The following is an 18,679-nucleotide window of genomic DNA, read 5'->3' as shown; positions in this document are numbered from 1 at the left end:
AAACTGACCCCTTCAGTTAATGGTGCTATTTCTCATTACAGGTTTAAGTTTATCTATTCATGGGGCTGAAAAGCGCTTGCAAATCCATCAACGGCGAAGTGTGGCAAGCCGCCCAGGGTCACATCGTCGCCTGCCTGTGGTCAGGCATTCCTCACTCCCACCAGGCAGAAGGCCAATAAAAATGGAGGCCAGCTCTTCTGGAACAACTAATGGAAAAAACAAAGTTTTCCATGCAGGTAATGAATGGGCAAGTTCACCGGGGATCCAGTCCATCAGTGGCGTCATGCACTCCATTTTTTTCTCTTCTCTTTACTTCAACCAGTGGCAAATGTCACCAGGACCAACAATGAGAAAGGAGGAGGGGGGATGATAGAGGTTCTTAAGGAGATATGCCGCCTATGCTGGTCAAATCTAAGTGAAAACCAGAATGATAAACTCTTACTCAGTTCAGAAAACCTTGAACAACTGAACAGACATTTTCCTGTAAGCTGCTGTACGATAACCCAGGGAAACTTGCTCTTAAATGTCTGCTCTTTATGTGAGTGAGTTATCTGGATCGGCTTGCTTGCATCACCTGAGTGAGACATTATATTCAATATCAAGGTTTCTACGAAGCATCTGTGATTTCCTAATTTTGTTAAGCCAATTCTACATCAAAACATGTGATTTCAACTAAAAGGTTTTGTGTGCTCGTTTGGAAGGAGGCTCACTTAGGTATTCATTCGTGCGTTAATTCAACAGATATGTGATGAGTTTTTGCTGTGTGTTAGTCATTGTTCTGGAAATACCACTGACCAGGACAATGTTCCGGTCAGTTGGAAGATAATTCAGGTGTCATTTAGAATAGGCTTCACCAAATTCTGATTCTTCCCTGTACTGTCCTATAGATGGTAGCCAACCGCCATGGAAGCCAAGCCTCCAGCTGTTGCCAAGTCACATCCTTCTCTCCCTCTGAACGGGTGGCTTTGTTTCCTAACCTCTCTGAGAATCCCCAGGCTGCTGAGCATGAATGACTAGGAGCTCCTTTTCTTCCATCTTTCTTCTTTGTCCCAGTTTTCAAGGTCAAGAACTTCCCACTGTCTTTGACAGTGCCTGTGCCTGTATCCTTCAGCCTTGGCCACCTCTCCTTTCTGGTGAGGTAATCTTGTTCCTCCCTTTGCTCCTCATACTGCTGGCTACTCCCCTGAGTGTATGTCAAGGCTCATCCTCTGTCACTTCTCGTCATCTCCACCTGATGGCTTTTTAGCATCCCTTCCTCTTCTAAGATGAAGGTTGGAAAGAAACTATGCCCTCATTGCTCTGCTTTCACAATTCCCAGCCTTTCTTCAGCTAATCCAACCCAGGTTCTGGCCCCTTCTTCCTTTGTGGCTGTGCTTTGTGATCACCCTTCCTTTATCACAAGCTGGTAGATGCCTGCTCCATTCTTCTGATGCACTGGACCAAACACATTCCCCAGACACAAATCCCTAGGCTCCCATGGCAACCTGAGTCCTCTTAGTTGTCTCACAGACAGCTTTCCTGGTTTCTCATCTGTAGTAGCTTTCCCTTCCTCTTGTCTGATGTTCAAGCATGCCTGTGTTATAAGTCTAGAAAGAACACCCTGGTTTCTGATCATGGGGTTCACCTTTCAGGACCTTCTCATTAGAAAAATAGCGGTGAGTGAGTTTTGGCTGTGTTTTCAATCAGAAGATGTTTCCAATGAATTGGATATGCCATAACAGATAGCCTAGAACTAATGCAGACTCTTAAGGTTCTGGCTAGAGAAAACAGGCATAGTATCAGCTGAAACGGGAAAGGCTTCAGACTTCCTCTGCTTGAGGAGACAAACGGAATGGTGTTGGGGGTTTGATTACAGATGAGACAGCATTAGAACTAGTGAAATCATTTGGATGGTAAGAGAACTATCTCTGAATTTGGAGTTTAATCTGGGAATAGGATTTTAAAAATTGGTATTTGTTAGTATAAATGTTGAATTTAAAGACATCAGATAGAAAGAGATGACAATGGAACCAGGGTATATCCCTAGTGCAAGAATGGACTTCGGGAGCACACTTCCCATGAAGGGACACTACCTTAGCCTACAGACACAGGGGAGGGCCTAGGCTCTACCCCAAATGATGTGACCGACTTTGATGAACCCTCATGGAAGGCCTCACCCTCCCTGGGTTGTGGATGGGGGATGAGGTTAGGGGGGGTCTGTGGAGGGCATGGAAGGATGGGAGGGAGAGGGAACTGGTATCAATAGTAAAGTAAGAAAAAAATATTTAAAAAAAAGGAAAAGAAGGAAAGAGATGAACAAGAAAGAAATACAATTGGGCATCCAAATCATTGCAATCCATATTCTTGGTTTCTTTGTTTCATTTTGATCGTATTTCCCCCTCCCCCAGATCCTTCCAAATACTCTACCCTATCTACCCATCCAATTTTAAGTTCTTTCTCTAAAACAAACAAAAACCCAACAAAATCCATCCCAAACCAAGAAAACAAAACCATACACAAAATGAATAAAAGAAAACACATAAATGTGTAAATAAATAAATAGAACCCTGTGAAGTCCACTATATTTTGTTCAGCTGCTCCTAATAATGAGGCCTGCCCTGCTAATATACCCATTGTCACTCCTTTGGAGAAAACCGATTTTGCCTCCTCCAGCAGCTATTAATGATAATTCAGTTGATAACATTTATCACAGTAGCTAGGTTTTCGTTGATTCATTCACTTAAAAAATATAACAACCAAAAGATAAGACAAAAACTATTACATCAAAGTTGAATCAGACAAGCCCACAGAAAGAAAGGAGCTGAAGAAAAGGGAGGGCACAAAACCCAGAGACCCACTCATTGGCACAGCCAGGAATCGCAGTAATAACCCTAAAGCAGAAGCCATGATGGAAATGCAGAGAATTTGGTGCTGCCCCGTGCAGGCCCTGTGCATGCTGCTCCAGTCTCTGTGAGTTCCTAGGGGCTTTTCTCGTATTGATTTAGAGCGCCTCGCTCTCCTGGTATCCTCCATCCACCTCCGCTGGATCTTTTACTCTTAATGTCTCCTCTTCTACGGGGTTCCCTGAGCTTTGGGAAGGGGGGATTTGAAGGCAGCTCAGGGCTGGGTGTTCTAAGGTCTCTGATTCTTTGTATAATGTCTAGGTATGGGTCTCTGCATCCTTCCCCCTCTGATGCAGGAGGAAGCTTCTCTGTTGATTCCTGAATAAGATACTGTAAGTAGATCAGACTGTCCTTAGGTGTCATTGTATCAGTATACTTTTCTTTCCTTTATAGACCAATATTATTTGTTGTTACCCTAAGTCCTGGGCTATCTAGTCTCAGGTTCTTGGTCACCCAAGCATTGTTGAGTATGGATTCCATCCTCATGTCAAATCAGATATCGGTTGGTAATTCCCACAAGCTTTGTGCCCAGTGCCCTAGCCTATCTTGCTGGTGGTACATCATGTGGATAAAGGGTTTGTGACAGGTTTGGTGTTTACATTTTTCTCTTGATATCATGCAGAATATTTTCCTGTACCAAGTACACTGGAATGTAGGGGAGAAGGCCGTGTGTAGGCACTAGCTGGATGACTTCATGTTCAATGAGTTGTGTAGCAGTTGTCTTCAGAATTGGAGACCTGCTGTCAATTTGCGGAGAACAATCTATTGTCTTGACAACAGCCCGGGTTATTTGGGGATTTTCATGGAGCCCCTTTGGCCACCAACTCAAGTAGATGTAACCCAATTCTGGTACTGGAAGCTTTGCTTGATGACAAGAAATGTGCAGTCTGGATTTGGTCTCCTCCATTATTTGGTGATTTCATTTAGATAACCTTTCTGTATGTATGCATTTTAGGAAGCTTCTACTACATTAGGGTTCCATACTACCTTCAAATGCCCCTTCATTTTAGTTGTTTCCCCCCTGTATTCTTTCCCTTTCCATCCTTCCCCCACTCCCTCCACACTTGATCCTACCATTGCACACGCTTGGTTTTAACAAAATATAGGTCAAAACTATTATGTGGAGGAGGGGTGAAGCCTCTCCTTCGCATGTGTATTTTATTCTTGTCAGCATTCTCTAAACAATATAGCATAACAACTACCCATATAACATCCACATTGTATGATGTGTTAAATACTGCAAAAATGATTTAAAAGATACAGGACAATGGACAATGCATGAGTTATGTGTAGACTTTTATACAACTGTATTGGGCATAGCTCTTGGAACCAATCTGCTGTGGATAGCGAGGGGTGAGCTAAGCACTGTAAACCATCAGATAGGGCCATGAACCACTAATGAAATTAATTATCAGGAAAAGAAGAGTGATTACCTAGGTGAGATGCTGAAAGTCGAGCGACAAGAGGACTGAGTATTGGCCATTGGTTTTAGTGGATGCCTATGAGGAGTTTGATAAGGGCAGGTTAATGGGGAAGTGATGATGGGACCCCATCTGAAGTAGATTTAAAGGAGAATGGAAGGATGGAAATTAAACCTTACAAAAACAGACAACGTTGGGGATGTTTTAGAATGAAAGAAGCTAAAGAAGCAGAGAAAGAGTTGGAGAAGTGAGGCAAGTGAGAGTTTCTTTCCCAAATCCCACACCTAGCTCACTGCAAGAATGGAGAATTTTAGGGTTAGAGATGAGGGCCAAGGGTAGGATCTGTGATGACAGACAGCGAGTGGGAGGGGAATGTTTGGACTTCAGCTGGTGTGATGGGGTTCCTTTCCCACCATGTCAGTTTTGTCTTTGCTGTAAAGAAGCAAGGCCATAACTGGGAATGGCAATGGAGCTGAGGAATGAGAAAGGTAACAGTCCTAATTGCGGGGACTGTTGCTTGGCGCCCACAGTACTGGGCAGTGAGATTCATAGCCACGAAGTGAGGACGGACGAGCAAGGCTGTGTTCCCCCTTTAACCTTATTTAATCATGTGAGTACGTAGATAGAGTCACTTGAGAGTCCTTCGCCCAGGGTTATGATGCTGCTAAGGCAGTAGGAAAGGAGATTAAGCACATGGATGAGACATGGAAGGGAATATGAGTACAATGATCTAACCTTGGTAAAGGAGGGAGTAAAGCTATCCAGGGAAGAGCAATGGTGAAGGGTTAGTAGGGTCGGTTCTTCAGAGTTCCTGGAGGGGTCGGGCACGTGTAACAGAGATGATATGGCATATTAAACAAGGGTGCTCTGAGAAGAGAACACATGGCAGTATTATTGTAGAGTAGGGTGCTCTTAACTGGTAACGGCAAACATGGTCTATACCAGAGCATGAAGAAAAGAAACTGCAATAGATTGGAGAAGAAGATCACTGAGGAATTCGTTAGAAGCAGCCTCAGAAGTCAGAGGCAGCCTGATCTTTGAGTCTGAGGTCAACCTGATCTACAGAGTAAGCTCCAGGATGGCCAGGGATACACAGAGAAACCTTGTCACAAAAGGAAGGAAGAAAGGAAGGAAGGAAGGAAGGAGGGAGGGAGGAAGGGAGGGAGGGAGGGAGAAAGAAAGGTCCCCAGGATTGCCTACTGTCCTATAGTATGGGGAAGACTATACACATAGTTGGCCTCCTATATTCAGAGGCCTTTTGCTACATCTGTAAATTTAACCACTGGTGGATCAAAAATATTTGCAAAATTCCTATGACTACACTAAGCATGTACAGGTCTACCACTTAAGCAATGTAGCATGATAGCTGTGTATTATTTACAGTGTGTTAGGTACTAACTATTAATAATGTTAAGATAATTTAAAGCATACAGGAAGATATTATTAGCCTAAATGTAGATGCAGTGTATTTGGTGTATCTGCAAAGTTAGGTGTCACCAGCAAGTCTAGAAGCAGATTTCTGTGGGCTCAGAGGACTGAAGTGGTTGAAACTGAGACATTTTAGAGAGTGTGAAAAGCCAGGTTAATAGCTGAAGGAATAACTAAATATGTCCTGGGAAATAACAGATGAAGTGAGGTGAAGGAAGGTGATACGTCTAATAACACAGGATGAAAGGATCAGGGGTCTGGGGAGAGGAGAAGGAAAGTAGTGTGAAGGTGTCTTTGAGACTCAAGAATGACACCTGCTGTGTGTTCTGATCTGCTTTTTCCACAGCAATGGGACAGTAGTGCTCACCTGCTTTTCACTATCCATTACTTCACGTTACCAAGCTTCCAGTGGGAAGCTGCAGCCTGGAGGAATTATCCAGGCTTCAATTTGAGCCTAATGGAAGAGCCCTCCAAAAAAGAGATCAATTGATTGATTGATGATTGATTGATTGATATCAACATAATTCTGCAGGGCCCAATAGAAGGGTTTGGATGTTGTGTTATCAGCTGCAATGGCTTTGTCTAGCTTCCCACATCACCCTGGAGTCTTGCTTTGACAAGGGTCATGCCAGTCTTCCTCTTGACATTTCTCACGACTATCTGAAAGGAAGTGTTGCCTTAGAAACTAGTCCTCAGTCCTCTGTAGTTCAACCTTTCCAAACTCAACCTCCTTTAACCATTTTTTATAAAGTCCCTCAGTTGGGCTTTTACTCTGTCAATGTTTGACTCCTGCTGTGTCAGTTTGGAAAGTGCTGTACCCAATCTTACACTTCCCTACTTCAAAGGCATTCACAGCTCCCTTCCTCCAAGAAGACTTTTATGGCCTAACAGGCCAGACTGGAGGTCCTATCTCCCCCCCCCCATAGAACTCAAAAGCCCTGTTACAGACCCACTTGTTTAAGATTTATGATTCTTAATTCCTTTTTATATCTGCCATTCCTCACAGCTCTATGCATTACTTTGGAGTGTGTTTTAAATAAATGATTATTTGTTGTTTTCAAATTATATTTTGCCGCCCAGATATAAGTTTTCGTCCTGAAGTTATACATACTAAATCTGATTATACTTTCATATGATCTTTCAGCGGTTTAAAGACTCACCTTGAGCTATTTTCTGAGTGAACTATTTCCTAGTTTCTGCATGGCTTATTTAAAGATTGACATTCATATTCTTTACCATCCATCCACTCTACCTTAAGAAACAATCTTATTTCCTTATTGCTTCTTTAATAAATACAGTGCCTAAAGTTTAGAATGTAGTCTAACCCAAGTGGAGTATAGCCTGACATTTTCCCCTTTAGTTGATAACCTGTATTGACATTAACATAGTAATAATTAAAGACATTTTATTAAGACATTTCTTAAAAGTATAATATAAATGAGGTATAATTTAGCAAGATTATGTCCCATGAGTTATTGGTCTTAGAAGCACGTGAATGTTTTAATCATCTTGAGACCTATTAAGGTCTCTAGCTGCTCTTTACACAGCTAGTGATTCCAGATCCACTCAGTGGATTCTAAATCTACTCAAACTGGTCATTTAGTATGAAGAGAAGGGACAGAAGATTCCTCTAGACCTTTATGCTGTAGCCTGGACACTTCGCTTTGAATTTACAAACATTTCAGAGCACGTATTGGCACTGTGTCTTTATTTGGAAGACACCTTCCTCAGAGATAAGGTCAAGCAGAACTATATAAAATACGGGTTGTTGCAACTCACAGTCTTGTGCAAGGGATGACTTTTCAGGACTCTTTGTTAATGACAACAAGAACTAGCTATTAATTGCTGCAGACTCACTGCAGCCAAGTTCAGACCTTGAGACAGGGAAGAAGCATTGGTGTGAGGAAATTGTATGATCACGAGATGAGTTTCACACACGTGGCCAGCTCCAAATAGCTCAAGCTGTCTTTATTTATACTTCAAAAACAAACACGTTTTTCCCATCCTCCAACATTAACCTCTGGCAAAATAAATATGTCAAATACGTTCCCCCCCCCCAACTTTTACATCAAAACATCTTTTAAACCAAAAACAACACATCGTTTTGCTAGCTTGGCCAAATGTCAAGCCAGACAAAGCTAAAAGGTGACAAACATAGGCACATAGTTTCAAGAATAGCATCATTCAAAACTTAACAAAGCGTATTTTGTAGAAATAGGGGTGAATTGCCTCCCATCCCAACAGCAGTGAATCAGGACAGCTCTCAGGGTCTGGAGTGACAGCTGGCATTTCCAATAAGAAACCTGAGAAGAGTCAGCTCTCAAAAAATTTTAGGGGTAAATATTTGAGAAAAAATGGGAATGATCACATATGTCCCATGTGCAACTGACAACGTAACACCAAAAAAGCACCAAGAAGAGAAAGAAGAGAGCATTCAGGTCACATGGTCTCAGCAGTATTCTGCATTGACCCAAAGTCCACTGGTCCTTGCCAAGTGAGACTGTCCCTGTGGTCTTTGCCTCTGTGGAGACCTATTGGACAATCACTCATGTGCTGGCTTTCAACAACTAGCCAAGCCAATAAATTTAAATCCGAAAGCCATAAATGGAAAACTAAAGAGTCAGCCTTGGAAAAGGAATCAGGAAATGAACTATTTGAGTGTCTGGAGTGGGTGAAATCTTACCATTGCCCACCTCCTGTGATTTCATTTGAGAATTTGTACACAAAGCCCAACTGTCCATATGCCTTCCCCTTTGCTGGTACAGAGTGACGAGTAGAAGACCTCTTCCGTCAGATTCACTGTGGATGGGCTAGTGTGCTGGTTATTGTGTCAACTTGACACAAGCTAAAGTCATGCGAAAGAAGCAAACTTCAACTAAGAAAATGCCTCCCTAAAACCGGGTTGTGGACAGCCTATAGGACACTGTATTAATTAGTGATTGACAGGAAAGAGAGCAGCAAGCACATTGTGGGTGGGGCTGTCCCTGGGATGGTCTGGGCTTCTATAAGAAAGCAGGCTGAGCAAGCCAGGGAGAGCAAGCCAGTAAGCAGCACCGCTCCATGGCCTCTGCATCAGCTCCTGCCTCCAGGTTCCTGTCCTGTGTGAGTTTCTGCCTTGGCCTCCTTCAAAGATGGATTGTGATGTGGAAGTATAAACCAAATAAACCCTTTTCTCTCCAACTTGTCATAGGGTTTTATCAGCAATAATAAACCTAACTTGGAAAGGGAAGGATGCATGCCCAACAGGGAACAGAAGTCACATCACAAAGAAGAAATGTATGCAGATAATGCCCACTATGGCATATGTTCTTAGCCTTTTATGACAGAAGTACATCAATTTAGGAACAGGGATAAGTTAAATTATAGGAGTGCTGTTATTGGGGATTATCAATAGGAAGAGAAAATGGCCTTTCAGGTAGAGAAAGGAGCCTAATAACACATGGTGCTGCATTGATTGTAGATTATAACCCTGTTGTTAGGGTTAAAAACCCCAGATAGATCACCTAATGGTGTCAAAACCCTGGATAAATTACCTAACTTCTCTCAGTGTCAGTTTCCTCATTAATACAGTGAGGGTGTTAATGTCCGTTCTCACCATGTTAGTGTTGCTAGGATAAACCTAGCCTATCCAGTTAAATTCAAGAGCAGCTAAGTACTTTTCTCTTTATTTTTGATAATTTCATACATCGATCGGCACCCCTTCTGCCTTCCAACTTCTGCCCTATCCTCTCCAACGTGGCCCCTCCAAATTCAATGTGGGTTTTTTTGGGGTTTTTTTTTTTTGGTATTTGTTTTGTTTGAACCCGCTAAACCCCTTTAGTGTTGGCCATATGTGCATGGGTGTGGGGCCATCCATTCCATCATGAGAAGCTTACCAATGACCATATCCTCAATGAAGAATGAGTCTGCCTCCCCCAGAAACTACCAAGTGCCAGCAGCTCCTTGGTAGGGGCTGGAACCTGGAGATCATCTGTCCCATCTATGCTAGAACTTTGGCTGGCTTGGTCTTGCTCCAGCCTTGTGCTGCTGTGAGATCATGAGTGTGGTAGCCATGATGTGTCCAGAAGACAGCATCTGATAGCCCTCCTCCCCATCTTCCCATTCTTTATATTCTTTCTGCCTTATCTTATGTAATGTTCTCTGATCCTTGGTGGTGGTGGGGATAATATGTCCCATCCATGGATGAGCACTTGGTCTGTTATTCTTAGTCCTTTGACCAGTTATGCATCTCTTGACTGATTGCTGCTCAGTGTATATTGACAAGCTTCTTTGACCAGGGTAACAAGTAGCACATGTCTATGGGTATAAGTATCAATATGTAGAAAAGAATTTAGTGGCATGGTCATTTATTATAGTAACAATAACAGGCTCTACCCTAGGGCCTATGACTTTCCCAGCCATGGGCTTTTGATCAGAGTTATAATACCAATAATGAAATTCCTTCCTATGAAGCCAGCTCCTAATCCAATCAAAAAGTGGTTACTCACCCACCATAGTGGTAGCACCATTCTCTGGCAACCAGTATTACAGCATGCAGGACTGGACAAGGTATTTCATTGAGTGTTTATTTTTTATTTTTTTTTAGTAGAAGTACTTTTCAGCATATATATATACCTTGAGTGTAGCATAGGGCACATTTATAATAGAATCATCTCATCGTGCTTATTTGTAAGCCAAGTTTAGCTGGACAGGTGGTGCTTTTGCATTCTGTGTGTCAGTCTTTTGTAGTTTTGTGGCAATTAAAGAAATTAATTCATGTAAAATGCCAAGCATGACACCAAGCCCAAGTGGTCCATGTGAGTGAGGATGGCCTTATAAAAAACAAAATGCGGAAGTCTGAAGGTGCATCTATCCTAAGGTCATTTCATGCTTCATCCCCACACTATAAAGCAGCATCCTAATTAAGAGGTGAGCAAATCAGTAGGATGGGCTCTCACCATGTTGTACTGCCAAAACAGCCAATTTTCCACCATCTTTATAGTTTCCTTTTCCTTCTGTTTTTGACGTGTGTATAACCAATTTCATTTGACTTTATCCATTAGCCACTCATATAAAAATTAGTACTGGGTCTGGGACTGTGATTCAAGAGGTAAGAGAGGAATGAAAGAAAAAAAAAAGCACTGATTTCAGTTCTTTGAGTTTGAAACTGGAAAGCAGAGTAAGCAGATCAAATTTTCTTAGCCTAATGACTCTACCATACAAAATAGAGCTAGCAGCTTCCTAACCATTTCTTGTATCTGTTTCATTACGTTAGGCCTATCATCTAGTCATGGAGATGTGTTAGGCCTATCATCTAGTCATGGAGATGCGTTAGGCCTATCATCTAGTCATGGAGATGCGTTAGGCCTATCATCTAGTCATGGAGATGCGTTAGGCCTATCATCTAGTCATGGAGATGCGTTAGGCCTATCATCTAGTCATGGAGATGCGTTAGGCCTATCATCTAGTCATGGAGATGCGTTATTAGTCACAGACTATGTCCTTTGTTCTCCTTTTGGGTTTGTGAAATGGCACTTTGCTGTTAGTGAGTTCCAGTACATCTTTATCTTACTTTTAAGGACCTAAGTGGTCCTTTCCTGTTTATGCATAACCATTTCTCTTTGCATAGAGATGGTGTTTGAAACTGGGATGTATTGTCTCACCAAAGAGAAGCTTTCATTTTTTTTCCCCAGTGAGCCAGAGTGATCCCCATGCTCTGAATATACCAGTATTAACTGTGCAATTTTATGCTAATAACACAGTTACAACTATGATTTATTAAGCAACCTATGTATCATCTACCTCAAGAACTGTTTTTTTTTTATTTTTTTATTTAAATTTGAAACAAGCTTGTTTTACATGTCAATACCAGTTCCCCCACCCTCCCCTCTTCCTCTGCCCCCCACCAACCCCCATCCCATCCCCTTTCTGCTCCCTAGGGAGGGTGAGGCCTTCCATGGGGGATCTTCAAAGTCTGTCATATCATTTGGAGCAGGGCATAGGCCCTCCCCCATGTGTTTAGGCTGAGAGAGAATCCCTCTATGTGTAATGGGCTCCCAAAGTCCATTCCTATACTAGGGATAAATACTGATCCACTACTAGAGGCCCCACAGACTGCCCAGTCCTCCTAACTGACACCCACATTCAGGGGGTCTGAGTCGGTCCTATGCTGGTTTCCCAGCTGTCAGACTGGGGTCCATGATTTCCCCTTGTTCAGGTCAGCTGTCTCTGTGGTTTCTCCAGTCTGGTCTTGACCCCTTTCCGCATCCCTCCTCCCTTTATGCAACTGGATTCCAGGAGCTCAGCTCAGTGTTTAGCTGTGGGTGTCTGCTTCTGCTTCCATCAGCTACTGGATGAAGGCTCTAGGATGGCATATAAGGAAGTCATCACTCAATATCTCATTTAATTTTCATTGTATCCTCATTTTATTATCCTTACTTTGTGGCTAGGGAAACCAAGGCACAAGGAAGGGTAATTTACAGCCAAGAAATGGTGAAGGCAAGATTCCAATTCAAGAGACCCAATTTGCTCATTCAAATGACTTAGTTACATTTCTAGAAAGTCAGTTTTAGATATAAACCTGAAATAGTTCAGTTTGTAGTATAAGAAGCTCAGACAGGGGTGAGATAAGACCAGTTTGGTCCTGTGGGACACACCATTATCTCCTTAATGGCATAATACCGCTTATTCCCACATAGGTGTCGTACTGCATAGCTTCTTTATGCTCTGTTTAACACCAGATGTTTTTAAATCCTCCCATTCTCTGCCTCTGATAAAAGATTTTTGCTCCTGCATTATTTCCCAAATCCATAGATTCAGTAGGTAACATTTAAGGTGCTTTTCTGTTTCTTTTAAATGGCAAGAAGTAAATGTTCGGCTAATTTTCAGAATGACAATTGTTGTGAAACCACAACCGCATGTTGGGATAATGTCCTGTTGTTTCCAAATGTCGTGCAAATTTTCAATGAGCTGCCACAGCAGTCCTAGAGGATGGGTTTATTCTTGGCTGTGAGTTGGAAAATAAAATGACTTGCCTAAAAGTGAAAATATGATCATCAGCAACCCAACTAGAACCTCACATCTTAATTTCTTGTGGTTTTCCTATTCTGTCATCTTTAGGTTGCTTTTCTCCTCCTAGATGAGTGTGAAACTGTGTATTCTCATCCATCTTTCCCTGAAAACTGGTATTTTCTTGAGAAGTTGGGCTTGTTTCTGAACCTAAGGAAACCTACTTTAACAAATCTGAAACTTGGGCAAAATTATCCAATCATTTTTCTATGTGTCGGATGGATCTTTGGTGGGGAGGGAAGCTGCATGAAAGAAAAGATGCAAGGCTACTTTGGGCTTAGATTCCATTTATCTTTGCATGGAAGGTGGATAGGGTGCCTTTCAGAGCAGCTAGTGCTGTGGGTGGTAATAGCACTAATCATCCTTCATTTGAATCTCTTCCTCTGTAAGTGGATTTTTTGTAGACGTATGATGTGAATTTAAGAAATAGGGGTACTTAGGAAAATAATCCATGTGGGGTTTTGGTAAACGTGGGCACAGGTATCAGTGCTTCTGGCTCTCATTTGCTGAGAAATAAAATTGTGCTTTCTAAAAATTCACACCAAATTCTCCTCTTATTTGCTTTTTTTTTTTTTTTTTTTCTCTGCCAAGAGACACAGACACATATTTTAACCCATAGGATAGATTCAGGTAAGGTTTTCTGAATAATCTTTGTTGCATTCAGAGTAAATCAAGACAGGGCTAAGGAAAAGCAGCTATAGAGAAAACCGAATGAGCACACTCTGGGGAGGCCACCGTGTTTGTGGAACTTGAAATCTTGTACTCAGGGCTGCTCTGATGAGTTTATTTTTAAGAAATCTGAATATATTTAAGTACAAGGATATGCAGCTAAAGCAAGTAGAATTGGGACTTAAAAGTATATGCCCTTAACTATAGTACGCAGCTAAGAGATGGAAACATCTTATGGAGCTTGATTAAGAGCGGAGCAGCTGGCGCGCTAGGTGCCAAGTCCTGGCTCTTGTGAGGCATGCTGTGTGAGTGGCAGGTTCCTCCCACTCTATCCCTTACTGAATAGCAACAGTTGTCATCTATCCTGGAAGAGTAAACAGCATGTTAGTAATGCTGAAAATCTTGGACTTTCTGTTCTCCAACCTCTCCAAATCTTGAATTTCTCACTTCTGCTCATGAGCACTAGACCTCGCCATCCAGGAGACTACAGAGCACCAAGAAGACCTCTCTTTGGGATTCATAAGAACTTCTTGATGTTTGTAGCATTTGGCATAAGGATGTGTTATAATTTAGGACATGAGTATCCCACTAATCCTGGGAAAGATCAAAGTAAATTCCTTAAAGGTGACCCATTAGGCTGAAGCCCTCAGATGGTTAGTTCTGTTTGTACCCAAGAGGCTTTTCTCAATATTAGCCAAATGCAGGTCTCGAGTTGTAAGGTCCACTCTGTGTTGATCACTTCAGGGAATAGCTTTTGCATTCTGGATTGTGACCCATTAAACGACTTTAGTGAATGCTAGAAATGATGTTAGGAATCAGGAGAATGGAAAGCTTTTGCAGAACCAGACATATTTCTACACGTGTGTGTAGTTTCTGCTTCCCGACTCCCAGAAGATTTGAATTCATTTCCTTTCTTTGAGCTTCCAAGATTTTCCCTGAGCTCTGGCTGATGCAAATGATCTGGTGAAATGAAAGAATTCTGCTTGGCTCTCCTCCAACTTTATACAGTTATCAGAATACCTAACTGGCCTATGAGGGCTCAGATCCAAACTCTCAATTTAAAATGTTGTAGTTTTGTTCCCTGTCACATTTAATGCCATCCTGTGTAAGGATTTATTTTAGAATCTAATTTTAAATTGTGAAACATCACTGTTTACCTATCCTGTAAAAATAAAATTAAAAAAAAAATGTCCTTGGAGATTTCTGTTGAACATACTTCTTGACATCAACTACTAGTTTTATCTTTAGTTTATAAAAAAAAGAGAGAGGGAGAGAGAGAGAACAACCTAGATCCAGGACTGTTTATTATGTAAAAAATCATCATAGAAAATGCCATTTATTCTCTTCACTTTACTCACTACACCCGTTGCTTATCATTTGTGTTACATAGAGGAGGTATTATTTGATTCATGAGACTTTATTTCACATCAATATGAACTATTCTTTCTGTTTGGTTAAGGACTATTATGCCATAAAATCTTTCTAGCAATATCTTAAATGAAACATATTTAGAAAAGTAAATCTCGTACTATAGAGAATGTGTGTCATGACCAATTTTCAATACTTTCCCCTTCATGAGCAAGGGAATTATTCTTTCATTTTTATTATCAGCATGCACTTATACAAACCGGCAGTTTTGTGATGAACTCTTGGTCTATTATGAACCTTTATTATCTCCACCCACTTGTTTCCTGCTCTCATACTTTCCAGTGGGGCCCCTTTTTATCCCACATATCTCTCTCTATTTTTACATCTTTTGCAAATTTTAAAATTTGGAGTCTGAATATGAGAGGAAACAATGTGATATTTGCTTTCTGAGTCTGGACCACTTCACTTTTGAGGATAACCTTCAGTTTCAACTATTTTCCTACAAATGATGTAATTTCATTCATGTTGTGTGTGTATGCCATACAGTTGCTATTCTTTTCTGATCTATTGGGTTATCTTAGGAAGTCCTTACCTATGCTGATAACTTGAGGTGTTTCCCTGTAGCAGAAGATGGATGTGGTGATGCGTACCTATAACAATTATATTCAGAAAGCAGAGGCAAGAGAATTGTTACAAGTTGAAGGCCAGCCTGATCTACACAGTGCGTTCAGGCTGGTCAGGTATAGATAGTGAGAGGCAGCATCAATAAAACAAAACAAAAAAAATGAAACAAAAATTGAGAATGTTTCATTTAAGATATTGCTAGAAAGATTTTATGGCAAAATAGTCCTTAACCAAACAGAAAGAATAGTGTATGTGTGTGTGTATACATTTGTGTGTGTGTGCGTGTGTGTGTGCGCGTATGCGCACATGTGTGCACGTGTGTGTGTGTGTGTGTGTGTGTGTGTGTGTATCTAAATACCCAATAGAAACTCATACGTGGTGATTTTAAAGGAAGAAGGCTGAGTCTGAGAAAAGGCAGCTACTGGTTTTCACTATGAACCGCTTGACACTTTGAAATTGTAGTTATTATATGATGAAATTTGATTTAGTACAGGCTACTAAATAAAAAGAATACAGGGCTAGGTGTCACCACACCTGATTTTAAGCAAAATTATAGATCTGTAGTAATAAAAACAGCATGGTAATAGCACACACACAAAGACCATACATAGAATTAAAGACCCACATAGAAGTCCAAGCAACTATACTCACTTGATTTCTGGGAAAGATGCCAAAAAGAAATGTACATTAAAAAAAAAAAAAAAAAAAAAAGGACAGTGTCCTCAATGGTGCTCTAAGGGAATCAAAGACCTCGGCATCAGAACTGGTTCCCTGAAGTTGCTAGGAAATAAAGCAGGGTGTGCACTCCAACTTATAGGCACAGGTAAAGGCTTTCAGAATGCCTTAGTAGCACAGGAAATAAGATCAGCCTCAGGATTTAAAAAAGCTTCTATTCAGCATAGGAAACTATTAAGTGGGTGAATAGACAGCCCACAGAATGGAGAAAGTCTTTGCTAGCTTTCATCTGACAGAAGATTGATGTCTGGAACACAGAAAGAACTTCAGAAAAACAAAACAAAACAAAAAGCAATTCAACATTAAGAAAATAAACAACTCAATTAAAACTGGGCTGTGCGACTGAAATGAAATTCCCAAAAGAAGAAATGCAGATGGTTTGGAAACATTTTACAAAGTGCCTAGCATCCTCGGGCATCAGAAAAATGCAGATCAAAACTACTTTGAGATTCTACCTCGGGCTCCCAGCATTCCTTAGCTGTCAGTAGCTGTAGGGCTGAGACTTCACAGGCTTTCCTGTAATGGTGTCCTTATTCAGCTTGTGTTTAGGCAGCCAAGCTGGTGAGATTTTACTGGTGTAACTTCTGACATTCCTAGGAGACTCGATCTCACAGGAAACGCCCTGACTCTTTGCTGTTTATGTCTTTCTAGCCCCTCTCCCTGCACCTGAGGAAGTGGAGTTGCATTGTAGATATATCCATTGGGACTGGGTTCACACCTCTCCATTCGGTTGGTTGTGGTTTTCTGTAATGGTGCCCTGATGCAGAGAGAAGTTTCCCTGATGAGGGGCAGGCATCTGTTTACTTGGGGGTATTTTATTTTGTGTGTGTGGCTACTCTAAACGAGATTGTTCCCCTAGTTTCTTTTGCAGTCTGCTTATCATTGATAAACGGGAAGACTATTAATTATTGTCACACCAAATGGTCAGCCCTGAAGGCATATCTACAGCATTATACAGACTAAGCAGGTTGTACTTACATATTTAGGAATGTGTGCATTTATGTTTGCACACACATGTGCCTATGTGTGTGCAACAGTGTAAAAAAGAGGTCACGAGTTTGAAAGAAAGCCAGGAGGGGTGTGTGGAAGGGTTTGGAAGGAGGGAAAGGAAGGGAAAATTGCAGTCTTAAAAATAAAAGGAATAACTTTAAAATGTATACAAATTTTAGGAAAGCATTTCACAGCATCATTTTTAAACATTTTTAGTTTAAAACAATCTTTTCTTATTTTATACACATGTATGGTACAGCATCATTGCTTTACCAGTTATCAGTATAAAATTTATACTCATTATCTAAAGTCACGTGTTGATGTCATGCCCCCAGTAAAACCCAGAAGTTGAAATACAATATAGCACCTTTCTAAATGTTCCTTTTATCTCTTATTTTTAAAAAGAAAGTTGAACTGAGAAACAAGCATATTTTTAAAAGAATGAAATCCCAAATAATAATATTATACTAAAAAAGATTCTACCTCCCCCCCCAGTCAGAACAGCTATCATCAAAAACACAATAGTAAGTGCTGTCATGGATATGTTGCAAAGAAAATACTTGTATTGTGGGTTCTGATTTCTTCATTCTGTGCTATGAACCTTAATTTTACGGCAAATATATATTAGAGAAAATATAAAGAATAAAGAGCTTCATGAGGAATAGAAGGAAACACTATGTTCACATATGAGGACCGGGAAAAACAATTCTCAAACAGAGAATGTGATGGGACTTTGACAGTAGAGACTAGATGGCTGTTTTTAGACAGGTGTGAGGTGGGACTCTGACCCAGTGACTAGTCACTAACTGGGAAAGATGTTTGAAGTTCGGGTTTTGATCCTCTTGTGTATAAACATTCAGCAAAAATCCAAGCTAGATCCAAATCCTCAGTGAATGTTTGACCCATTGCTTACCCAGCCGGTAACTTTTAGCAAATGCCGTAACAAAGTTGCCTTTTTCTTTCTTTCTTTCTTTCTTTTTTTGGTTATGTGTTCAACCATATTCAGGCATTCAGGCAGAAGAAACACAATGAAGAGTTGAGGTATAACCACATCTATCCATCAAGCATGTGAAGACTAAAACCCCAATTTGGAGATATTTCAAACTTTATAGCCTTTTAGTTTGTTAAAATTGTTCAGTTTTTTTCACATCTTTGAGGAATATTTTTAGTTTCTCCTTTTAACTAATTTAGTCCCCATAGTTTTTGTATTTGGTTTCGTGTTTATTATAATTTTTAGAAATGTTTCATGTGAGGAGATGGAGAGATGGCTCAGCTAGCAGCTAAGAGCGATGCCAGCATACATCTGTAACTCCTGTCCTCATGGACCCAGTGCCCTCCTCTGGCCTCCTCAGGCTCCAGGCAGGGACACGGTTCACAGACATGACAGAGAAACAGAAACACTCATATACAACATAAAATAATAATTTGAAAAATGTTTGCTTTGGGTCTGTCTGTTCTTCCCATCATGCCTCTTAGATACTTCCATGCTCTGTTATTTTGATCCCAAGTTAATTT

At 40.9% G+C, this 18,679-nt stretch overlaps 1 protein-coding gene across 3 annotated transcripts in view; it reads left to right on the top strand.

Annotated features, from left to right (window-relative positions):
* The window catches only part of Ano4 (anoctamin 4), a 323,121-nt gene that overhangs the window by 161,235 nt on the left and 143,207 nt on the right, over positions 1-18,679 (top strand). For all 3 annotated transcript variants that reach the window (XM_051206302.1, XM_051206301.1, XM_051206304.1), the window contains one exon: positions 42-236. In XM_051206302.1, the coding sequence (XP_051062259.1) occupies positions 42-236 (195 nt within the window). The remainder of the gene's footprint in view (positions 1-41; positions 237-18,679) is intronic.

The sequence above is a fragment of the Phodopus roborovskii genome, unplaced genomic scaffold (genome assembly GCF_943737965.1).
Source record: "Phodopus roborovskii unplaced genomic scaffold, PHOROB, whole genome shotgun sequence".
Lineage (NCBI taxonomy): Eukaryota > Metazoa > Chordata > Mammalia > Rodentia > Cricetidae > Phodopus > Phodopus roborovskii.
Note: the sequence above shows the minus strand (reverse complement) of the source record. Positions and strands in the feature narration are given on the sequence as shown.